The following is a 26,365-nucleotide window of genomic DNA, read 5'->3' as shown; positions in this document are numbered from 1 at the left end:
CACACACACATGTGCAACACTGCACCACTAGGCCAGCATGTCCACACACACGTGACACACCAGTAGGCCAGCGTGTCCACATATACGCGTGCAACACTGCACCACTAGGCCCGTACATCCACAAACGTGACACCACACAAGTAGGCCAGTGCATCCACACATGCGTGTGCGACACACCACTAGGCCAGTGCGTCCACACACGCGTGCAAAATTGCACCATTAGGCCAGCATGTCCACATGCATATGAGACACTGCACCATTAAGCCAGTGTGTCCACACACACGTGACACTACACTACTAGGCCGGCACGTCCACACACTCATGCAAAATTGCACCACTAGGCCAGCACGTCCACACACACACGTAAAATTGCACCATTAGGCCAGCGCATCCACATGCACGAGACACTGCACCACAAAGCCAGCGTGTCCACACACACGTGACACTGCACCACTAGATCAGCACATCCACACACTCACGCGACACTGCACCATTAGGCCAGCTTGTTCAGTGACCAAACAACCACCTGTCATCTGATGTCTTTGAAAAAAATCCAAGTCACAAAAGGATGTTGTATTTGACACTTACAAAATCAAATTCAAGGTAAAAGTTTTATAAAGCAGCTACCACTTTTTATGACCACTTTAAAGAAAACACCACAGGAGAAAAAAAAAAAACTAATTAATGAGGATTCTAATTATATACCCAGTGAAAAGAAGATAAAGTATTACCACTGTAGCACTCCAGCTGTGGTGGCCAGTGAAAGGACAGTGACTTACACATTTACACATCTCCAAGAAACATCTGATTGTAAACTTAGCTACAATAAATTCATGGAAATCAGATGGAATTATTTAGGATAACTTGTTCTTCTAAAAATGCTAAAGATAAAAATGGGCCAGACGTGGTGGTTCATGCCTGTAATCCCAGCACTTTGGGAGGCTGAGGTGGGTGATCACTTGAGGTCAGGAGTTCAAGACCAGCCTGGCCAAGATGGTGAAACCCTGTCTCTACTAAAAATACAAAAATTAGCTGGGCATCGTGGCACATGCCTGTAGTCCCAGCTACTCGGGAGACTGAGGTAGGAGAATGAATCACTTGAACCCAGGAGGCGGAGGTTGCAGTAAAGTGAGCCAAGATCAAGCCACTGAGCTCCAGCCTGGGTGACAGAGCAACACCCCATCTCAGAAAAAAAGATTCCACAAATCTCAATACCAATGATAAGTACTCAAATATGTTGATTTTAAGCATTTATGTCAAAACATGTTGAATACAGTTACATATCTCACATATTTGTTCAACTGAAACTCTAAATCGATTAAAATCTTTTCCCTCAACCCGTGAGACAAGACGGAAACAGGAAGGAAAGAGTATGCAAACCAGTGTAAGAAGTATTCCAGGATTTGGCTGAGTGCGGTGGTTCACACTTGTAATCCCAGCACTTTGGGAGGTCAAAGTGGATGGATTGCTTAAGTTTAGGAGTTCAAGACCAGCCTGGGCAAGATGGTAAAACCTCATCTCTATGAAAAATACAAAAATAGCCAGGTGTGGTGGTGCACACCTGTAGTCCCAGCTACTTGGGGAGGTAGGATTGCCTGAGCCCAGGAGTTTGAGGCTGCAGTGAGCCATAATCTCACCACTGCACTCCAGGCTGGACAACAGAGCGAGATCCTGTCTCAAAAAAAAAAAAAAAAAAAAAAAAAGACAAGAAATATTCCAGGATTAAGTCATCGGTCCCAGCTAACAATATTCCAGGATTAAGTCACTGGTCCCAGGTAACAATATTCCAGGATTAAGTCACCGGTCCCAGCTAACAATATTCCAGGATTAAGTCACTGGTCCCAGGTAACAATTTAACTGTTCCATCAATATAATCAACCCTGCATTAACTTCCTTTGTTCAGCAAGTGAGCTTAAGCTTGGAAAGCCAATCTTAAAAGTCACACAAAGCTTGTGGAAGTTCACAAGAAGTTTATAAAACACTGAGAAACTCTCTAAATTCATCTAAATTCCTGTAAGAAGTCAAACCTAACTACATCCATGCCATACCCCACAGCAGAGTTGGCAAACTATGGCCAGAAAAGCCATATCTGGCACACCGCCTGCTTCCTGTGGCCTGAGAGAAGAGTTTTTCCATTTTTAAATGGCTGAAAAAGAAAGCAAAAGAAGAATATTTCCTGACACATGAAAATTAAATGAAACTCAAATTTCAATATCCATCAAGTTTTATTGCAGCCCAGCCACTTCATTTATTTCCATGTTGTCTATTGCTTTTATGCCACAATGGCTGAGCTGAGTCACTGCAACAGATACCATGTGAAACATCAGCTGACCCGAAAAGCTTGCCAAAGCCTGCCCTAAAGTTGCTACTAATTTACCTTGAAATAACTGACTTTAGCTATGTAGCTTTGCAAAAAAGACTCCAGGTGGTTTTCCTGAATACCATCTGAGCATCAGAATGGAGAAATTATTGTAATTCATTGTAGTTTTAAGATAAAAGCTACCAAAATCCTAGTATTTTGTTAAAACCATATTACAGTACTTAACAAAAAAAAAGTAGTCTTTCACCACTTTATTTCCAGTAAGGAAAGGGTTTTAAGAATATCAGTAGTCTTACTTCCTATACCACTTAAAAGGCACAAAGTCAGCCATACACACACAAAATGAGCCATTATGGGCATCCTTTTCTTGAAAGAGACAGAAAATACCCAAAGATGCAAATGTCATGGTCATTTTTTTGACATAATTCCTGAAGACATTATGACTGGCTGGAATGTTACCTTCTGCCTCAGAATGAAATCTTCAATATCTTTCTACCCATCTCCTCCCCCTGCCAATGAAGCTGTATAGTAGGAAATTTTTCAGACATACAGAAAATGGAAGAATAGTTCAATGAAAATCTCTATAAACTTTGCCTGGGTTCTCAAGTAATTACACGCTGCCATATCTGCTTCATCCATTTCTCTGTCTTTTCTAGTGGCAGGAATTAAATCTTTAGAAAGTAAACTGCAGACCAACAGAACACTTTTTCCCACCTCAGCTTCCCAAAATGCCAGGATTACAGATGTGAGCCACTGCACCTGGCCCATCGGAACATTTCACCCACATACTTCAGCAAACAATACCAGGATAATAATTTCCAAGGAAATGAAGATACAATAATATAGAAACAGCATTAAAAAGTAAATTATCAAAAAAAAAAAAAAGAGAGAGAGAGGTAAAGCTAGATTAGTGAAGACATGGAGAACCTCTGCAATCTCAACAATCCAGAGCGGACACTGGAATGTTCACTGAGGCCAAAAGAGGAGTCTGATTAATACAGTGACTACTAAAAGATCAGGAGAAATTACTCTCCACCTCCTGCACTCAGTGACTCCTCCTTCACATGGAAGAGCACGTCTCCAGTACTTACCTAAGGGCAGCAGCATGGTAAGTGTCAACGTAATCAGAAATGAAGAGCTCTCGGTTCTTGATAACTGGGTCTGTAATGACAAGTTCTCTTCCAGAGTCTGTCAAAAAATTAATTAAGACGACATTAAAACTGAGTTTCCCAAAACAAGTAAAAAAAATTTGTAAAACTTTTCTTTCACGTTTACCACCCACTAAATAACCGGGCCTGGTTAGCATCGTTAAGTATGCAAAATAGAGAAGAGGAATCATAAATTGCAAGAATAACAATAACAGAATGTACAGTTTTTGTCAACAAAGTATCTTCTTGGCTATGTTTTATACCCCTTAGTAAGACCCTATATTTTGCCAAAATGGATTAAGCACAAATGGAAAAAGAAGAAAAACAACTATCTTATCCTAGCACCTCCTTCAACTACCAAAATACTTAGTGATCCTGTCCATCTTATTTTTCTTGCTAAATATTACAAAATGGAGTGAACTTACACAGCTTCCATTGATAAGAATATTTTTAACAAGGAACTATAATTTACACGCTTTAACAGAGGTTTTATTATAGTTTCAAAGAAGGGGGAAAAAAAAAAAAAACCAGAAAGATAAAAAAAGAACATCATTCTTCCAAGCTGTTTTTCATTGGTTTGTTGACTGTGAGAAAAGTGGAGCAGGATCAGGGCCAGGCAAAGTTTGATGCCAGCGCCAGCACTGCCACTTAGACGATGCATGGCCCCAGCAACGTCCTTAGCATCCCTCAACCTCAGTTTCCTCATCTGGAACTAGAGAGGGACAGACCCACCTCACGTGACTAACTGGTAGCCAATGTGAATCATCAAGCATAAGGCCTACCAACACTCCAAAATCCATTTTTCAAAAAGTTATCTTCATTTAATGAATGTCTTTAGAAAGAACTTTGCCCAAAGCTAAGAAACACACAAATCAAACCACAAGGACATATTTACCATTTTCATTATGTCGATCCTGAACCAAATGCTGATACACAGAATCTGGAACCTCAGATTGACGGTAGTACCATTTGACGTTCATGAGGAGATGGTCCCTCTTACTCTGAAAAGGAAAATCTAACAGCATTAGGAACAAGATTTCAGGTGGCCACAAGTGCATATCATACCCATGACCAAAAGCCCCTGTAAATGGGTGGACACATAGATAGGGAGAGACACAATTACCATCAGGACCACAACAATACATAAGTCAGTTATGAGGTCAGTTTTTGTTTTTTAAAAACACCCATCAATAGATCCCTCTCACCTTACCCCTCTAAACTGCTTATTTCAGGAAACAAAAGGAGACCAGTCTTGAATCTGTTTATCTCCCCAGTTTGATTAACTAATCCATTCAAAATTACATTTTTATTTAACATTAACTATACAATACTACATTAATATATCCTTCTATTTTAATCTTTAATCATTTTGGTAAATATTTAGAGTCAGTGTTAGCTGACTGTCAAGGCTCATTAAGGGCAATAGGCTAGAAAGAACTTACCCCACAAGGCCTGGCACAAAATAATCTCTTCTCCGAGGTTTGCCTATTACCCAGACTAAATCAGATTCTCCTTCCACTGTTTAGCCACAGTTATTGTTAAGTGCCAAATGAATATAGCGAAGAATGGGTGGTGATGAAGGTCCTATGAGTCCAGAGACCTCATCTCATTTATTTCCGAATCTCCAGATAATAGAACATCTTGTATATAATTATTTGTGAATAATGAAGAATTTTATGATTATCACATAAATGATCCTGTAAATGTTTGTAGGACACTGCACTATGTTATCCCTAAAAGTTAATTTTGTTCCCAGTTTGTTCAGAGAATAAAGGATCAAATATTGCCCTTCCATTAGCAAGTTACGGGGCTACAGCTTGCAAAAGATCGTCTCTGCGGCTGGTCAAGAAATAGCTCAACAGTGAGTGCACTGAGGTTCCCTGCGGCCTCCTAAAATACTTTTCCAACCCATGTGCGGCCTTAACAGGCTTCTCCAAGGTGAATGCAGTATCATGCCTTTCAGCAGCCTCTACGTTCTCATCACAGGCCCGTTGGTCAGTAATGAATGAGAGCTAAAATTCAAGAAATGCCTCATGTTTATAAAGGGGATGCCTAAATCCTAAAATATGATAAAAGAGCCCTCATTAATGAAAGAAGATGCTTCCTGCTTTAACGAGCAAGTCACAAATATAGCCAACACTAAAACACCAGGAAGGTTCCAAAAAACCTTTGCTAAAAAACACTTTAAAGCCATTTAAAGAATCAGAAAGATGACAATTGCCACAAGTTTCAACAGAACTCAAATGTGAAGATGTGTTATGTCTTTTTTTTTTTCCTTTTCTTTCTTTTTTTTTTTGAGAAGGAGCCTCACTGTGTCGCCCAGGCTGGAGTGCAGTGGCGTGATCTCGGCTCACTGCAACCTCCACCTCCTAGGTTCAAACGATTCTCCTGCCTCGGCCTCCCAAGTAGCTGGGATTATAGGTGTGTGCCACCACGCCCAGCTATTTTTTGTATTTTTAGTAGAGACATGTTTTGACAATGTTGGCCAGACTGGTCGGGAACTCCTGACCTCAAGTGATCCATCCACCCGCCTCGGCCTCCCAATCTGCTGGGATTTCAAGCATGAGCCACCACGCCGGCCGAAAATGTGCTGTTTCAAAGTAAATACAAAAATTAGCCGGGTACGGTGGGGCATGCCTATAATCCCAGCTACTCAGGAGGCTGAGGCAGGAGAATTGCTTGAACCTGGGAGGCGGAAGTTGCGGTGAGCCAAGATCGTGCCATTGCACTCCAGCCTGGGCAACAAGAGCAAAACTCCAGCTCAAAAAAAAAAAAAAAAAACAGAACAAAACAAAACAAAAAACCAAAGTAAATAACATAAATATCAAGATTCTTTTTTTGCATTTAACTGTGCCAAATACACATGCCTACAAAAATACGGCATCATCACTGGTTTAATTACACTTTATACATAGAGTAATCCTACATGATGAATACTCTTTAATATTTATCCATTTTATGCCTTTATATTAAAATTTTTGATGGCAAAAAAAACTTTCTACACTGTTTATGCTTCAGATGGGAAAAAGAGGACATACCAGTATGTTAAATAAATAGAATAAATGTTACATGTAGCAGTTTAGAGAAATAATTACTTTCAGCAGGGGATTATGGATGTGCTAACATCTGACTTGAGAAAAAAATGGGAGAGATTTCAATGAATTTTCTCATTGAAAGACATAAAGATAGACAAACTACTGAACATATCCAGACCCCACAGTCCATCTGCATGCGTCAAGGAAGCCATTCTGGGGAAATATGGAGAAGAACCTGAGTCCTGACTGTGCCTGGCCTTTAGTGAGCTTACAGGACAACTGGAGTTTTCTAACTCTATTGCTGACCAAATACACAGGCAGCAAAGGACAAATCGCCAGGACATGGGAGAGCAGCTAGAAAGTGTAGGAGATCAGGATATACCACCTCAAAATATGCTCTCTGGCACAAGGATTATTTAGCCAAGAACTTAAGAGGGGTAGAGGAAAAATTATATTTTGTCTCCAACAAAACTTAGTTTCTTCCCTAGGCAGGATAATAAAAAGCAGGACCAGGGTAAGATAAGATTATAGAAAAAAAATATATAAACCAGGGGAAGAAGCAGCACCTGTTTGGCAGTGCTCGGGGATGCATTCAGTTAAAATACACTGTCTATAATAAGGACTTGCTCAACCTCAGCACTACTGACATTTGGGCCAGAGGATTCTTTGTTGTGGGGATCTGCCTGTGCACTGTTAGATGCTTAACGACATCCCTGGCTTCTAACCACTAATTGCCAGTAGCACCCATCGTCCAGTTCTGACAACCAAAACTGTCTCTAAACATTGCTAAATCTCCCCTGTGGGGAGAAATCACTGGTCTAGTAATTCATTTTGTTTTGTTTTTTAAGGAAAACAAAATCAGAATGGCAAAAATAAAACCTGGTTCAAGCACTACAGGGTAGGGAAGATGGCCTACTGGAAAGAAGATGGGAAGGCCTGTGGCCCCCTCCAATCTCAATTCCATGACTTCCCATGTATGTGACTTGGGGCACATTACCGAGATTCTCCCAGTCTCCCCTTTTCTGTAAAAAGGAGATACTGAAATCTACCTAAAATAATTACTGAAAGAATAGAAAAGACAGAAAGCATCTAGAACTGAGTAGGTGCTCAATGAATATTGTTTCCTCTATTGGTAGGTGATTGTAACCAATAGTTCACAGAAAAATCTGAAGAACTGTGCCGAGAAGTGTGGGAGTTACTTCTTCACCAGAACTTGGTTTCCTGCAAGGGATGATAGTGATCTCTAGTCACTGAGCCACTAATACATGCTTCAGTGCTCACAGAAATGTATTACTCCACTGAGCATACAGGAGTCCACGTCTACTAGCATTCCTAACAACAATCTTTTAAAATCTACCATCTATGTATTTCTGCAACACATTTAAGACATCTGAAAACCTGAAGGGCAACAGAAATACCTTTTAGATACAGTAACTCAAATTTGTACAATGTCTATTTTTCAGTACCAAGCCAGGGATACTGGTGATCTTCTGAAGTACAATATCTATGTTATCTTATGGCGTAGGAATACCTACTGATTACACACATAAATAAATTAACTGCTTTGGTTTATTTGTACCTAGATGTATGACTCCTAATATTATACTTTACAATGGCAGTCAAGGAACTATTGGATTCCCCAATGCGGTACTATGCAATAACCAGGGAGTGGCAGCATTGTGCTGAAAAGACTTCACAATCAATTCCACAGATAAAACACACAAAGGTAGACTGGAAGTAAACAACAATTTGAAACAAATTTAAGTAGCTGTAATATCCACAATCTTTCTAAATAGGCCGGTAACTTAATTAAAAATGAAAAGTCCATAAAGGGAGGCAGTGTGTGGTTTCAGCAGTACTAGATTACAATTAGGTAATCTAGGATTGCAGTTCAGTCTGCAACCGCTAGTTGCAACCTGAGTGGAGTCCCCCAACCCTCTGAAAAGTGAAGGGATGGAACAAAATTGTTTCTATGCTCTCTTTCCATTCTTACATGTTTATATCTAGATTTCCTCCTCAAACAAAACCAAGTAGATAAAATGATGCTGTGGGAGAATCTCTAATTTTTTCTCTGTATCTGTGCAATGGCACTGGCTAACAGTGCCATCCTAAAGGTTTACAAATTAAAATGTCACCTTCAGTGGAAGCTGACCACTGCTATACTGAGGGAAGAAGAGAGCATCCCCTCCCTGAGTAAGTGTTCCCAGAGCTACCTCAGACACAAAAGTATTGCTAGAAAGTTAGACACAGGTAATTATTAATTCCTACTACTCACTAGTTGAAGAATTTTGTTCAAAATCACAGAAAATTAAAGCCAGACATGAATTTAGAGATCACGCGATTCAAGCAAAACTGTCTAAGTTTGAATCCTGGCTCTGCAACTTACTAAGCTATGTGACTTTGGGCAAGTAACTTCTCCAAGCCTCAATGCTCTCATATACAAAATGGGAGAAAACCAAGTTTCTACCTTATTTGGTTGTGAGGATTAAATAAATTAATATAAAGCAAGTGGATGAGCTCAATAAATGTTAGATATTACTATCATTGTTTTACAGAAAAAGAGAGCAGCCAAGATAGAAAAGAGGTCACTTAAAGTTTTTACTTTTCTAAGATTCAAAATTATGTTAGTAATAGTGTCATACAGCAAATTAAGAGGAAAATGTCTTCACTTTTCCAACAATTCTAGAAGCTTGTCAAGAATTTCTCAACAAATAAGCCTCATTTTTCACTACCAATATAATTTAACAATGGCATAAATGTCAAAATGTTTATAAATATTATATTTCAAACAGAATGCTGAATAAAGAGGGAAGTGAAGCTTCCTGTGTGAAAGCACCCTAGGGTGTACTTCTGAATAGTAAGAGGAGACCACTGGGAAGTAAATAACTTCTCACCAGTTTGTTTGTTTGTTTAGAGACAAGGTCTCACTCTGTTACCCAGGCTGGAGTGCAATGGCACCATCATGGCTCACTGCAGCCTCGACCTCCCAGGCTCAAGTGATCCTCCCGCCTCAGCCTCCTGAGTAAGTAGGAACACAGGCACCCAGCTAATTTTTAAAATTTTTTTGTAGAGGTGGACATCTTGCTATGTTTTAAGCCACTAAACAGGAGCACATCCAATCTGCTTAACAATAAAGTTTCGGGACTCTGGGCAAAAAAAAGGGGAGGGGGAGTTGTTTCTGGGCTAAATTAGAGACCCTGGCTGGATTTCTCTTGAAATGAAGAACATATGTCGATTTAAGGAGATTAATAGAGGACAAAATCCATCCCCCAAATCTGGGCTTAGAAAAAAGATCCTTATGGTAGCTATTTGGGAGCAGAATAGCAAAGATTTCTACACATCTTTGAATAACAGACAATAGTCTGTTGAGATTTAACAAATTTAAAATAACTGAAATGAAACACTCAGAACTAGATAATTGACGAGCGGTAGACTAGGGGAAAAGGAAGGCAATGGAAACAGGCAAGGCCAAGAAAAAGTTGCTGTTGAAGGGCAACTGTGCTGTCATCAGCAGCACACAACACAGTCTGCCCAAACACAGACACAGGGTCTAACGTTGAGATGGAAACTTCCTTTCCTAGAGATCTTTCATGATTATTAATTTAGTGTTTTATCAATTTAAATAGCCTGAGTCTTTCCCAGAAACAGTCTTAATATCAGCCTCAGGGCAATGTTTTTCCACAACATAAAAATAGTAATAATAATCGAGTGGGTATCTGGATAGTTCATAAATACCAATAGGACTAGGGCAGAGAGAGAGTCCTTCACACAGAGGTGGCCTGCAAGCCAGATAGAACAACTGTAAATTCACCTACGATACAGAGGAAAGAGCTTCTTTGTCCCACTGATCACCAGCTGATGATACCTGCCACCAGCTCATAGCAGGGATTATCAGGTCCCCAAAGCCTCCAAAACAGACCATTCCTGTCCCTATGTGCTATCAAATGTGACAGGGATATCAAGGCCAAAGACAGCCTCAACAGAGTACAAAGATGGATATTAGCAAATAATTAACTTTGCCAAGTCAAAACAATCTGCTAGAGAGAAGAGGAGTAACCTCCTGCATATATTTAACTGCTTAGTCATGGGGGCTCTTGATTCAGAACCAAGTGAAATCAGATCAAAATTCTTACTTTATAAGCCAATATAGCCAACCAAGTTTCTCCAGAAATTTGGGATGAAGTGGCTAACATGTGTATACTGTATGGCTTAAAAAGATACTTTCTGAAGAAACGTTTCATGCATTTCCACAACATGGTGATAGTAAGGTTAAGAGTTGTCTGAACATAAGAGGTTTACTGTATAATTCAGAAATGTATACATAAAACTTTTAATTGGTAGTCAGACACTAATTAAGCATACAGAGGGGGGAACACCATCTCCCAGAGACATCACTATCTCCCTTCAAGTGTGCTCACCAACCAGTTTAAAGAGGCATTAACTCTGCCAGTTGAGCCCACCTCCACTTACAGGACAATGACTGTTAGACGTGTCACCTTAGCTAAGACCTTGGGGACACAGTCATAATGGCTTTGATCATTCCTGACTTCAAAGGAGAAGGGTAGGGACAGACAATGGGGTCAAAGATCACTATTCTTCAAAGATCAAAGCTAACTCCAGATACCGACTGAGTAACCTCTTATCCAAAATACCTGGGACCAGAGGTGTTTCTGATTTCAGAATTTTCTAGATTTTGGAATCTTTGGGTATACATAATGAGATATCTTGGGGATGGGACCCAAGTCTAAACACAAAATTCATTTATGTTTCATATAAACCTCATACACATAGCCTGAGGGTAATTATATAAAACATTTTAATAATATATGCAGCCTGTCACAAAGGTCAGATGTGGAATTTTCTACTTACTGCATCATGTCAGCACTCAAAAAGTTATGGATTTTCAAATTAGAGATGCCCAACCTGTATTTATTTACACAGGCAAATCAAAACTAAAGATAAGCTTTCTGTACCAGTCATAGTTACCCAACTTCATGGATAAATATCTGAAATTAAATTTAATTCAATTAAAATGAAATTAGATCCAGGAATCCCACTTCTGTGAATTTACCAAAATATTTAAAATCAGTTTGTCAAAGAGAAGCCTGCACTCCCAAGTTTATCACAGTACTATTCACAATAAACAAGTTAGGGAATCAACCTCAGTGCCTATCAACAAGGAATGGAGACAGAAAATGTGGTGTGTGTGTATGTATGTGTGTGTGTATATATATGTGTGTGTGTGTGTGTGTGTATATATATATATATAAAAAACTACTATTCAGTCTTTAAAAAGAAGACTCCTGTCATCTGCAACAACATGAATTGAACTGGAGAATATTATGCTAAGTTAAATAAGCCAGGAATTGAAAGACAAATACCACATGTGCTTATTACATGTGGACTCAAACAACCCAACTCACAGAAGTGAAGAGAAGTGGTTACAGAGGTTGGGCAGTGGGGGGAATGGGGAGCTAACGCTCAAAGGGTACAAAATCTCAGTAAAGAAGAATAACTGGGTTTTTTAAATGATCGACTGCACAACATGATTAATATAGTTAATAACAGTGTATTGTACATTTCAAAATTGGTAAGAGAGTAAATTTCAAATGTTGCCATCATAAGAAATGATAAGTAATTGAGGTGATGGCATGTTAATTAGCTTGATTTAATTATTCTACATTGTATTAATGAATCATACATCATTTTGTACTCCATACATATATACAATTATAAGTTGTCAGCTTACAACAAAATGAAATTTAAAAAATGAAATTAGATAGGAAATATCTTGTAATATTTCAAGCCTCTACCCTATTTAACATAAGACTCTAAGAATGCCCAGGCACCGTGGCGCACGCCTGGAATCCCAGCACCTTGGGAGGCAGAGGCAGGTGGATCACCTGAGGTCAGGAGTTCATGACCAGCCTGGCCAACATGGTGAAACCCTGTCTCTACTAAAAATACAAAAATTAGTTGGGTGTGGTGGTGGGTGCCTATAATCCCAGCTACTCGGGAGGCTGAGTGAGGCAGTAGAATGGCTTGAACCCAGAAGGTGGAGGTTGCAGTGAGCGGAGATCGCGCCATTGCACTCCAGCCTGGGCAACAAGAGCGAAACTCTGTCTCAAAACCAAACAAACAAAAAGGATCTAAGAATTTTACATATCTATATATATTATCCGTATAACTTTACAGCCATTACAGCTCAAAACGCCAGGAAAGAGGTATAGAAAAACCTAAAGCAGAGTATACCACCAGGCCTCAGGCCATCAAGGTTCATGTATCCCAGGGTTCTGCTCTGACATGGGGACCAGTGGGTAAGGGGAAAAACTGAAATACTGACTCCACAGACTCTTCTCAGGAGAAAGAAAGGACTGAATATACTTTATAATCACACCATCCTATACACATCTCCCAAATGCACTGAGTCATTAAACATTTTGTTTCATTTTGAGGGGGCAGAGTGAGGCCTCGCAAGTAAACTTCTTATTGCCATTGATAAAGTATCCACTCTTGTTTGATCCTGGAACACCTTCTCCCAACCTTGGTGTATTTTAGTGTAGCGCTGGGACTGAACAGACCTAAAAATCCACAGGGTCGTCTTCTGCATCCACTCTCAGTGGGGCCTGAATCCACCTGTGGAAGGACCACGGCTGTGGCACAGCTCCCCTCAGGTGGCCACACTACTCCCATTTCTAAAATACCTTAAAACAAGGGGCAGGTAGAGGAAAAATAAAACAAAATAAAATACCTGGGCTGGGCGTGGTGGCTCACACCTGTAATCCCAGCACTTTGGGAGGCCAAGGAAGGTGGATCACGAGTTCAGGAGTTCAAGACCAGCCTGGCCAAGATGATGAAACCCCGTCTCTACTAAAAATACAAAAATTAGCCGGGCGTGGTGGCGACCGCCTGTAATCCCAGCTACTTGGGAGGCTGAGGCAGAGAACTGCTTGAACCCAGGAGGCGGAAGTTGCAGTGAACTGAGATGGCACCACTGCACTCCAGCCTGGGCAACAGAGCAAGACTCTGTCTCCAAAACAAAAAACAAACAAACAAAAAAACCTGAAAACAAAAATTAAATGGGACACAGAATCCTATTGGTGGTAACATCACATTTATTAGCATTTCCAAATGGGTATACCTGGAACTACTGGTACATCCAATATATAGCAGACTTCTGGAGGGATCTGCTCACAACTGGAATAGTAATTTTTTTTTTTTTTTTTTTTGAGACAGAGTCTCACTCTGTCACCCAGGTTGGAGCGCAGTGGTGCGATCTCGGCTTACTGCAACCTCCGCCTCCAGGGTTCCAGCAATTCTCCTGCCTTAGCATTCTGAGTAGCTGGGACTACAGCATGTGCCACCACACCCAGCTAATTTTTTGTATTTTTAGTAGAAATGGGGTTTCATCGTGTTAGCCAGGATGGTCTTGATCTGCAGACCTCGTGATCCGCCTGACTCGGCCTCCCAAAGTGCTGGGATTTCTGGTGTGAGGCACCGCACCCGGCCAGAACTAGCATAATGAATTTTTAAAGAGAAGTTAAGTAGATGAAAGAAATAGAAGACCATGGCCACATCCATCTGACTAGGCTGCTTACTGCTTGTAGGCACTAGGATCAAGGTTAGAGGCTCATTTTCAAAACCTATGAGTGGTATTCAATTCAAAAGACTGTTGTCAAGAGATAACATCAGTATCTGGGTCTGTGTGAAAGGATTTAAATCGCCTTCTATCAGATGTTGAAGCATGAAGGGGGAATGGTAGGAAGGCAGATGACTATTCACAGTGTTTACAATCAAGATATACAAATAACTGGCTACATACAAACACTCAGAAAGATGATGTAACTATGAATGTACTGAAGCACAGGCTCAGATGATGGGCAATAATTTCAAAACCACTGTTTCTTGATGATGCCTTGTTTGTTAAACTTCTGCCGCTGTTAAATTATTTTTACACTTTAATATGGAGAAAAATCAACCAATATTTTGGTGGGAACTAAAACAGTGCATGAAAACTAAATCATCTCTGAAATGCTAGCTAAGGAGTCAAAACTCATTAAGGATTTTCTACTTAGGATTATATTGGGTATGAACACTGAAATTTTCAGACAATTCATTCTTGTATTTGTTTGTAGCAGAGAGGCCAAAACTAAGCACAGGTAAAACCTTGGGAATATTTGTACTTCTTGCCCTCACCTGTAAACTACAAGGCTGGGTAACTAGATGACCTCTGTTGTCCTTAATGTCACACACACACAGAGATAAACTGTACGTCAAGGGGACTTAGCAGATAGGGACAGACATAGCAAACTAAAGAGCACTTCTGTAGCTCCCCAAAAGTATCCCACAATGTACTTCAACCTGACTGTGGGGTTAATATCAGGCGTCTGAACTGGATTAAGGGACATCTAGATAGTTGGTAAAGCATTATTTCTGGGTGTGTCTGTACAGGTGTTCCTAGAGGAGACTGGTGTGTCAGATGGTAGCCTGCGTGGGAAGATCTGCCCTCAATGTAGGTGGGGCAGCATCTAATCGGCTGGGGTCCAGAACAGAACAAAAAAAAGCAGGGAAAAGGAGACTTTGCTCTCTCTCCAAGAGCTAAGACACCTTTCTTCTCCTACCTTTGGACATCAGAACTCTAGGCCCTCCAGCCTTTGGACTGAGGACTCACACCAGCGGCCCCCCAGGCTCTCTGGCCTTCAGCCTCAGACAGAGTTGTACTATAGGTTCCTTTGGTTCTGAGGCTTTTGAACTTGAACTGAGCCACACTATCGGCTTCCCCGCATCTCCAGCTTGCAGATGGCCTGCAATGGTCTAAATGTTTGTCACCCTCAGAAACTCATTCTGAAACTTAATCCCCAATGTAACAGTATTAACAAGTGAGGCCTTTAAGAGGTGATTAGATCACAAGGAGCCTGATAACTCATTAATTCATTGATGCATTCATGGGTTAACGACTTATCACAAGAGTGAGTCTCTTATAAAAACCAGGTTGGCTCTCTCTTGTGAGCCCTACTGTCCTGGATGCCTTCTACCACATTATGGCACAGCACAAAGCCCTCCCCAGAGGCCAACCAGATGCAGCCCCTTGACCTGGGACTTCACAGCCTCCAGAACTATAATAAATTTATTTTCTTTATAAATTGCCCAGTCTCAGGTATTCAGAAAAAGAGACTAGGACATGGCTATCATGGGACTTAGCTTCTATGATGGAGTGAGGTTTATTATTCCCTTAATAAATCCCCTCTCATCTGTCCGTCTATCCATCTGTCTATCTTTCTATCCAGCCAGCCAGCCAGCCAATTGGTTCTGTCTCTCTGGAGAACCCTGACTAATACACTGACAAATACTAAATGTCAGATTCAGCTTTAAAAGTTCAGTTTTGAAGGGTCAATTTGGCAAGACGAAATTTCGCAGATAAATTAAAATCCTACCCTTGGACCTCCAAAATCTGCTGACCAAACACAAAAATGAATCCCATTCTAAACAGTATTCTCCCAGCAGCTCTGGTTTTATCAGATCAACATTCTGAAGCACAAATTTTCTCTTTGGTCCAAAGGATTTCTCCCATAAAGGAAGAAAAAAATAGCTATTCGTAGAGAGTGTAATAAGAAATTGTCAAATTCCCCCTTAATCCCTACTAAAGCTTTAAACAGTCCATTAAATTTCTTTAAAAGCAAAAAAAAAAAAAAAGAGTACAAATATCACAAAATTTGACATTTTTGTAATAATACTTTGGTTGTTGTTTGGTGATGGCGGTGATGGCAGTGATATTATTCATTTGGAGGGAATTAATGACTTCTTACACATGACATAGCCAGAAAAGTTACAGAGCTCAACCACACATCAATGGTGGGGTCAGACTTTGCGGTAATGAGCAGGATGTCAAAGAAAGGGTGGGGAATTTCTCACATTATTTAACATCACATTATTTTATAAGTAAGACTTACCAACTTATGATTAAAGATACATGGCAGAGATTTTACAATTAAAAACCGATGATGAGCTACCATGATAATATTTCCTTGAGGTTGGGCACAGTGGCTCACATCTGTAATTCCAGCACTTTGGAAGGCAGAGGCATGAAGACCGCGTGAGCCCAGTAGTTTGAGACCAACTTGGACAACAAAGTGAGACTCTGCCTTTACAAAAAATTTAAACATTAGACAGGCATGGTGTCATGCTCTTGTAGTCCCAGTTATTCTGGAGACTGAGGCGGGAGGATCTCCTGAGCCCAACAGCTAAAGGCTGCAATAAGCTATGATGGCACTGCCACACTCCAGCCTGGGTGACAGAGCTAGACCCTGTCTAAAAAAAAAAGAAAATATTTTATTGACTCAATACACTTTTTACAGAAGGACCTCTCAAACATCTTAAGCTTCAAGATTCCTTAGATTCTTAAAAATTATTAAAGAGTCAAAGAACATGGGTTATAGCTTATCAGTACTTACCGTATTTAAAAATAAAAAAATTTCTGGCTGGGTGCGGTGGCTCATGCCTGTAATCCCAGCACTTTGGGAGACTGAGGCGGGCGGATCACGATGTCAAGAGATCGAGACCATCCTGGCCAACATGGTGAAACCCCGTCTCTACTAAAAATACAAAAATTAGCTGGGCATGGTGGCTCGTGCCTGTAGTCCCAGCTACTCAGGAGGCTGAGGCAGGAGAATTGCTTGAACCGGGGAAGTGGAGGTGAAAGTGAAATTGCGCCACTGCACTCCAGCCTGGCAACAGAGTGAGACTCCATCTCAAAAAATAATAATAATAAAAATAAAAAAATAAATTTTTTTGTAATTTATGAATTCATTAATAACAGTAATAAACCCACTACATGCTCGTGTTAACGTAAATAATTATAACAAATAACTATAATTTTTAGAACGAACAAAATGTAGGAAATGAATAACACTTTTATTTCTGCAAATCTCTTTTACTTCTGGCTTAATAAGAAAACAGATTCCCATATCTACTTCTGCTTCTGTATTCAATCTGTTGAGCGATATCACACATCATTTAGCCTTTTGTGGAATGCCCTGTACACTCCTGCGAGAATGACAGTGAAAAAAAGCAAATGACGTCTTGGTATCATTATGAAAACAGTTCAACCCTACAGACCCCCTGGACCATAGTTAAGAACGGCTGGTCTCTGAGATGAAGTCGACAAGCTGCACAGATGGCTCCAGGTGCCCTCTCTTTTAGACACAATCATTTAAATAAAAAGTATGCTCCCGAAACAGCACAATGACTAGAGATTTTAAGGCACAAATTCATTTAGATGTCAGATACTATTAAAAAAGATTTCATTATTATTTATACAACCAAACACTCCAGACATTCCAGTAGAGAGCAGAAGTTACACAAGAAGAAAAATCTAAATAGGAAGCTCTCATTGTCAAATTTAAGGTATCTTTCCAAAAACTGAGCTCAGGATACAAAAGAAATATTTAAAGCTTGATTCAAACAAGTATTTGTCTACATTAAAAAGGTATACTACTTTAAAACAACGGTGAACACTTGAAGCTGAAAGCATGCAGAAAATAATAACCTAGCTAATTTCCGCTATTCCAGGCAACTTTCTGGCCATTTCAAAAATGATACTGCTTCCTACCTGAGAAAACTGGCATCATTAAACAAAACCTTTAAGAAAAAGAAAGATATTAGCTTACAATGTTAACTGAATCATATCTTTTATAATGACTAATATACCTAATTTATGTGAATCTAGCAATATTCCGCCCTCTCCTGGTGATATGCTTTTTGTACCACTGCTGTCTGAATTAAACCCTGAGTGTAGAGTTGGTAACACAGTAAAGTAACTTTTAGCAACACAAATATTTGCACTTTTAAGAAGCACTAGAGACACAGTTTTAGAAATTACTGACTCAAAAGTTGGCCTGGATAATAGGAATCTAAGTACAGCCAGCAACTTACCAATAAACAAATTCAAATAGTTGGATAAGAAAAGGGAAAATCAGCAGGAACACTAAAAAATTATATTTTCCTGGTTTAGGTAAATCAGTCTGTCTTATCTTAAATATCTTAATTATTTCTTCTCTTCCTTTAACTTAAACCAAAACAAAGACGGTAACCTTTAATACTAGTTAGTCTATTTATAACCGTTCCATCTACAAACATTTTTCTAATACAAACATGCCCTGATAGCTTATCTTGGTGCACATGCCAGACAACAAAGGCCCACTGGCCTGCTGGAGAGGAGAAATGGAAAGCAGGAAATGAGAAGCCTTAGTTAATCTCCAAATAATCGATCAGTGTATTCAGTCAAGTGTGAGCTGAGCTGGGAAAATGCTGCTTTAAAAAAGAAAGAAAGAAAATCAAAGAGCATGTGACTGGAGCCACAATTCATTTTAAAATAGGGTAATTTTTGTCAAAAAGATTCTGCATCACGTTCAAGCACCAACAACAACATACGGAAATGTTCATATCTTCTGCAGTAAGACCCCTTCCTTTAAAATCTCTTGTCATCTTTTTTCAAAAACAAGTTTCAACTTTTGGGTTTTGTTTCTTGTTTTAGTTTCTCTTAATTATTGAGGTATAATTTACATACACACAATAAAATTAACTTATTTTGTTTCTACTAGTTTTGACAAATGTATAGAGTTGTGTAACCTCCACCAAAATCAAGATAGGCAACATTCCCATGACCACAAAAAGACCAACTTCCATTACAGAATCAACATTTGCTGTGATGAAAAGGCTTTGGGTGCCAGTGTTGCCAGAAAAGCAACATTCTAATCTAACTTCCTTCCTCCATTTTAGCACACAGAGAAGTTAATATGGAGAAAAACAATTCAGAGTCTGCTGTGACTCTTCTATCTATTGCTAGAGAATACTACAGACAGGAATCCCATGATCTTTAAATCAAGTAATCGGCTAGAGAAAACTTCTGGGCTAAGAGGTAATATGGTCTCAGGAAATTCCTAGAACATATAACAGTTTTAGTGACAACTGATATAAAAATAAACAAAAATAATTTCAAATTAGATCTGAGATATACTTTCCTCAAACTATATAAGGAATATTTATTGGGCATCTGCTAGGCACCAGACACTGTTCTGGAGATGGTTGCTGAGGATACAGAAGTGGGAAAAACAGAAAATCCCAGTCCTGGTAGAACTTCCATTCCAATGGGGGAGAAGACCCCTTACCAATTCCCCCAACCCTCTCCTCTAAAATGTCCAATAATGGTTAAGTGCTTTTAGAAAGTTATGATGAATGAAATCTGCCACTTAGTAACCATAAATCCTAGGCAAGTAACATTTATTTACACTGTTATTTAATCTCTTTGGATATTATTTTCCTTAAAATTAGTGGTCTTCTCAAAAGTACTTCAGGATAGCAGGAAAAACTGTACTGTGACCTGATATGTCATATACAGAGACAGGTTTAAATAACCCTAATGATTCCATACACCAGTTTCTCTACCTACAGGACCTAGGAGGAAACCCAAATGTCTTGCTTGCTATCCTGAGCGTGTTCATGAAAACTCCCAAAGGTGGCTCTACTTTCTTGCTTTATCTTTCTTATTTTTCTTTTTAAAGTTTTATTATGAAATATTTGACAGGCAGAAAGGTATAAAAATAACAGAACCATCTGTACCAAACATACCTAAAGCAACAAAAACATTATCAAACCTAAAGAAGCTGCCTGTGGGACCTGCCTACAGCCCAGAGGTAACCACCACCTTGAATTCACTGATCATTCCCATCCAGTACTTCATGCTTTTACTTAATATATATATAACTAAAAATACATAAGGTATTATTTTGCATGTTTTTATACTGTACATAAATGACACTAGACTCTTTGAGTTCTTCTATAATATGCTTTGTTCTTTCAGCATTACGCTTACATGATCCATCCACGCCCTAGTTCACTTATTTTAAGTGACATGTATTACCTTCATATACAGCACATCACAATGTGTTCATACATTTTCCTGATAGTAGACATTTGGGTCATTTCCAGTTTTCCACCATTACAACCTTGGTTGTAATAAGTATTCCTATATATGTTTTCACACATAAAACTTTTCTATTCAAATTATTTCGATTACTCTGAATGTTTGGTATCACAGCTAAGTGTTCAAATTTTGGTATTGGTAAAATGTTGTTCACAGTGTCTTACTAAGTAATTTAAATATATATTAAAGGCTAAAAAAGTTTATGTCTAAGCATGGTTTTAGATAAAGCCATTAACTGTGATGTGTTGCCTTTTATTTCTGGAGACAGTCTCACTCTCACCCAGGCTGCAGTGCAGTGGCCCAATCACAGGTCACTGCAGCCTTGACCTCCTGGGCTCAAGCTCTCCTCCTACCTCAGCCTCCTGAGTAGCTGGGACTCCAAGCAAATGCCACCACGCCCAGCTAATTTTTGTACTTTTTATAGAGATGGGGTTTCACCATGTTGCCCAGGCTGGTCTTAAACTCCTGGGCTCAAGCAATCCTCCCTCCTCAGCCTCCCAAAGTGCTGGGATTATAGACATGAGCCACTGTGCCCAACCAATGTGTTGTATTTCCATTAATAACTCACTGCAAAATATTTTCTAATTTCCACTGTGATTTCTTATTTGACCCACAGACTATTTAGAAGAATCTGGGTTCCTTCTACACATCTGTGTATTTCCCAGGTACTCCTTTTGGTCTTGATTCCTAGCTTAGTAGCACTATGGTCACAGAACATGTTCTGTATGATTCCAATGCTCTGAAATATGTTAAGACTATGATCTATATATAGTCTTTTTTTTTTTTTTTTTTTTTTGAGACGCGGTCTCGCTCTGTCGCCCAGACTGGAGTGCAGTGGCACGATCTCGGCTCACTGCAAGCTCCGCCTCTCGGGTTCACGCCATTCTCCTGCCTCAGCCTCCCGAGTAGCTGGGACTACAGGCGCCCACCACCACGCCCGGCTAATTTCTTTTTGTATTTTTAGTAGAGATAGGGTTTCATCATGTTAGCCAGGACGGTCTCAATCTCCTGACCTCATGATCCACCTGCAATATTATATAGAAATGAAAATACTGCAACTTACAAAAACATGAATTTCACAAACATGCTAAGCCAAAAAAATCAGACACGAACAAATATATATTGCATTTCATTCCCTTTATATACGAAGTACGAAGACAGACATAACTAATCTGTGATGGCAGAGCTCACAGCAGTAGTTACGCAGTTAGTGGCTAGGAGAGGGCACGAGGGTAACCTCTGGAGTGCACACATTTTATTTCTTGATACCAGAAGTTAGACAGATGTGTTCACTATATGAAAATTCACTGAGCTTTCTATTTAGAATGTTCTTTCATGAATATATATTAGACTTCAATTAAGTCTAATTTATGAAATTAAAAATTAAAATCTTTCTAAAATTAAAAGTCTAATTCGCAAATGCTAAAATTTACATACACATATACACATTAACACGTATGCGCATGAAGTATCTCTGGAAAGATACAAGAAGCTGGCAACAATTGTTGCCTCTGAGGAGGAGAACCCTGAAACTACTTATACCAAAAAGTAAGAAAGTGCTCAAAGAATGTGAAAGACACGCAAAACTCAGCCTGAAAGGACAGGCCTGCTGGACTAGTTCTGCTAGAACAACTTGAGAATCAACACATAATGTTAGTAATAGAGTAGAAACTACAAAGAAAACCAGAAATCGTGCATCCTTGCTGACATAGGTAAATGAATAAAGTGAATAGTTGCTAAATAACCGGACACTTTCAGAGTCACAGGGCACCTTTCCATAAAATATTAACTGATAACAAAGGATGAAAAAAGTAACTTTTTTTTTTTTTTTTTTTTTAAAGACACTGTTTTGCCGTTGTCCAGGCTGGAGTGCACTGGTGCAATCACAGTTCACTGCAGCCTCAACATCCCACTCTCAGACTCCCAAGTAGCTAGGACTACAGGCCTGTGCCACCACACCTGGGTAATTTAATATATATATATATATATATATATATATATATATATATATTTTTTTTTTTTTGGCAGAGACAGTGTCTCACTATGTTGCCCAGGCTGGTCGCTAACTGCTGGCTCAAGCAATCCCCCAACCTCGGCCTCCAAAAGTGCTGGGATTAGATTTGGGCCATTGTGCCCACCTCAAAGAAATAACTTTATAATTAACTTTTGGGCCTTGTAAACCCAATCTTAAGTGATCAAAGTGAATGCCAGTAACAGAAGGAACCAAAATTGTGCCCTATTTGGCAGGGTACAAGGAAAAGATCCCAAACCTGAATCTAATAATGAAGAAATACGATACAAATGAAAACTGAGAAACATTCTACAATGTAACTGAACTGCAATATTCAAAAGTGTCAAGGTCATGAAAATCAGGGGAAGACTGAAGAACTGTTCTAAAATGAAGAGGATTAAAGAAACATAACTAAGTATATAATCTATAATTCTGATTAGATCCATTCCCCACACAGGGCATTGAAACAAAAGCCAAAATGTGTACAGGGTCTGAGGATTAGACAGTAATAATGTTATTAATGTTAATTTTTAGGTTTGATTGTTGACTTGAGGGCTACATCAGAAAATGTCCTTGTAAGAAACACACACCCATTATGTATCAGTGTGTAAAGGGGTTTTTATTTGGCAACTTATTCTCCAGTGGTTCTAGGAAAAAAAAAAAAATAGTTCTCTGTGTTGTACCTGCACCTTTTCTATAGGCATGGGGTGGGTTAGATAAAAGACTGGAGAAATAAATTTTAGTGCCAATTATAAAAATATGTAACCACAGGCAGTGGTCACTAAAAGCCATTTTGACAAACAATCAGAGTTAAAACTCAGTAAATAAGAAGAAAGTTACATGTAACTGTAAGGATAAAAGCATGTTAATGCCAGCCAGTTAAAAATTAGTTTCAGGAATTTAGTCCATAATAAAGATTAAATTACAGAATAGCAGGGAAAGATAAACTATTTAATGAGTTTGTAGAGATTCCTAGAAAGTCATCTAAAAAAAATTAAGTTGTAACTATACCTCATACTGTACGATTCAAAATGATCTGAGATGAGTCTAAATGGGTCAAAGATTGAAATGTAAAGAATAAAACCATAATGAAAAAAATGCAAATTAAACTTATATGAAGAATATATTGCTCATACTGGCAAATATCCAAGTTGATAACACTCTGCTGGCCAGGTTATGGGAAAAGGGTTGTCATTATGTTTTACAGAAACATAAGCTGGCACAATTGTGTTATAGAAAGAGTAACTGGGCAACATCTACCAAAATTACAAACATATTCATCTGTTTCTCCAGCAGTACCACTTATTGAAATTTATTCTAAAGATACATTTGTGCTGGGCACGGTGGCTCACGCCTGTAATCCCAGCACTGTGGGAGGCCGAGGCAGGCAGATCACAAGGTCAGGAGATGGAAACCATCCTGGCTAACACGGTGAAACCCCGTCTCTACTAAAAATACAAAAAAATTAGCTGGGCGTGGTGGCGGCGCCTGTAGTCCCAGCTACTTGGGAGGCTGAGGCAGGAGAATGGCGTGAACCCGGGAGGCGGAGGTTGCAGTGAGCCAAGATGGCACCACTGCACTCCAGCCTGGGCGACAGAGGGAGACTCAAAAAAAAAAAAAAAGATAAAAGAAAGAAAGAAATTTCATATGACTTTTGAATTTTTTTGTTTTTTTAAATTATATAAATGTATTACCTATTCAAAAACTATTTTTAAAAACTCACAGGGTGTTCATGCCATAGGCCTTTGCTCTCTCTCTCTCTCCTCTCTTTCTATCCTAGTATATTGCTGCTCTTTCTTTTTTATGTAGCTAGCCTTCCAGTGGATAGATGGTGTCTGACCAACAGAATTGGAACCTGCATCAGCCATATACTGTTAAGAGAATAAAACAGAACAGAAACAAGCCTGTATAATTACAGTTGGTCATGCCAACAGTCTGGTGACCAATCTTTTACACTTAAAACTTAAAGAAGTTACACGTTTTCAACTGCCTGTAAAAGAAAATCACATACTCCTTGGCCCCCCCATACTCATCATGCTGACACAGATCACTTGAGCTTAAAAATGCTCACAATGTTTCTGAAAGTGAATAGGCACAGAGCCTTCAAATATGAGATCTAGAGTATCTCACTGAATATAAGATATTCCACTCAGTGCTACCTTATAAAACAAGCCCTAGAATCAAAATAGCTTATCACTAAATCTTATTCATTGTGAGATATACCGCTGAGGCTGGACATGCACTTTAAAAGGGAAAGAGGAGGCGGGTGCAGTGGCTCATGCCTTTAATCCCAGCACTTGGGAGGCCGAGATGGGCGGATCACCTGACGTCAGGAGTTTGAAACCAGCCTGGCCAACATGGCGAAACCTGGTCTCTACCAAAAATACAAAAAAGCCGGGTGCGGTGGCGGGCGCCTGTAGTCCCAGCTGCTCAGGAAGCTGAGGCAGGAGAATGGCTTGAACCTGGGAGGCAGAGGTTGCAGTGAGCCGAGTTTGCGCCATTGCACTCCAGCCTGGATGACAGAGCAGGACTCCGTCCGGGAAAGAAAAAAAAAGGAGGGGGGAAAGAAGAAATCATTAATAAGGTGTAACTGAAACCTGTCCTGAAAGAAAGCAATGAGCACCTCTTTTTATCATAACATATTTTGTCTATGTTTCGTATTTCCACAAACTCCTCTTTGATTACAGATTATGTCTTTCCAAGAAGACTATTTGGCAGCAAACTGCTGACAAAGTATTGATGGCAGACCTCCTTACACAAAGCCTATTAGCATTTCTATTGCTGCACTGCACACTCTGGTATTATAAATCACACACACTCAGCATCATGCCCAATAATCAAACAGTTACCTAACAACTAAGGGTATTACAAATGCATTGAACTAATCTTTGAATATATGCTGATAATTAAATTCCATTATGGTTTCTAACTTTAAACCTAAAGGCAGGCAACACTGAAATCAAGTGTCATCCACTGTGCCCTCACATATGCCATGAAATGTCATTTGTATTATATAGTTCACTTCCAATTACTGAATACAACAGCCAGAGCATCTATCACTAATATTAAAACAAGCAGAACCCAGTAGTAGAGCAGTGGAAGGCATCACATGGTTTAAATGGATTTCTCACCTTTCAAGTATCAAGGGGTCTTTCCAAGAACATCTCACTTAGGGGGTTGTTGGCCTTTTAACAAAGGAAGCTGCTCCAGTTGAAAGAAACATTCAAAAGACAAGACATGCTGTAAAGCACAGCTCAGAGCTAGAGACATCTGCCCCTTGTGTTAAAACACAAAACAGTAAAAGATCCTTTATATGAAAAATAAATATATGTAAAAATTGAGCTTTTGTCAAGGTTACTAACAAAGAAGTTATGTTAATATCTAAGGAGCCCTTGTTTAGGCACATGCCCCACAGAAATTAGGGAGCCCTCCTGTCCAGAAGATCTATTAATTTCCCAGTTTTTAAGACAAAAGAAATGTTTCTTGAAATCCTTGCTTGGAGCCCCAAAGTTAAAGCAGCCATCAAGCACAAAGCTATGCCCCACTGTGTTCCGCTGTCTGTGTCCATGTCTGTTACTCACGCAGAACCACCACGATTAGCACAAGTTAAATTTCATGGATACGTAGAAATGCACATTCCAGCTCTCTTGCCTACTACCATCACATGATGATCTTTAAAACAAGAATCAAGAAAACGTTCCTAATCCTCTGTGTTCAGAAAAGCTTTTACTGTCAAAAGAAAACTTTAATAGCTGACTCTTGGTAATTAACACATAATAGAGCCACCACTAACCTATTAACAATATTACCGTATTCTATAATTGGAGGGTAAAAATTAGCTATAGAGGGAATTGTAGGAAATCATTTTCT

At 39.4% G+C, this 26,365-nt stretch overlaps 1 protein-coding gene across 13 annotated transcripts in view; it reads right to left on the bottom strand.

Annotated features, from left to right (window-relative positions):
* The window catches only part of RERE (arginine-glutamic acid dipeptide repeats), a 466,287-nt gene that overhangs the window by 197,538 nt on the left and 242,384 nt on the right, over positions 1 to 26,365 (bottom strand). For 12 of the 13 annotated variants that reach the window (XM_063594922.1, XM_055104272.2, XM_055104287.2 and 9 more), the window contains 2 exons: positions 4,364 to 4,469; positions 3,412 to 3,508 (listed from right to left, as the gene is read on the bottom strand). The exons of the other annotated variant lie outside the window; for it this stretch is intronic. In XM_063594922.1, coding sequence (XP_063450992.1) covers positions 3,412 to 3,508; positions 4,364 to 4,469 — 203 coding nt within the window. The remainder of the gene's footprint in view (positions 1 to 3,411; positions 3,509 to 4,363; positions 4,470 to 26,365) is intronic. 13 annotated transcript variants of the gene reach the window in all.

The sequence above is a fragment of the Pan paniscus genome, chromosome 1, assembly GCF_029289425.2.
Source record: "Pan paniscus chromosome 1, NHGRI_mPanPan1-v2.0_pri, whole genome shotgun sequence".
NCBI classification, from domain to species: Eukaryota; Metazoa; Chordata; class Mammalia; order Primates; family Hominidae; genus Pan; species Pan paniscus.
Note: the sequence above shows the minus strand (reverse complement) of the source record. Positions and strands in the feature narration are given on the sequence as shown.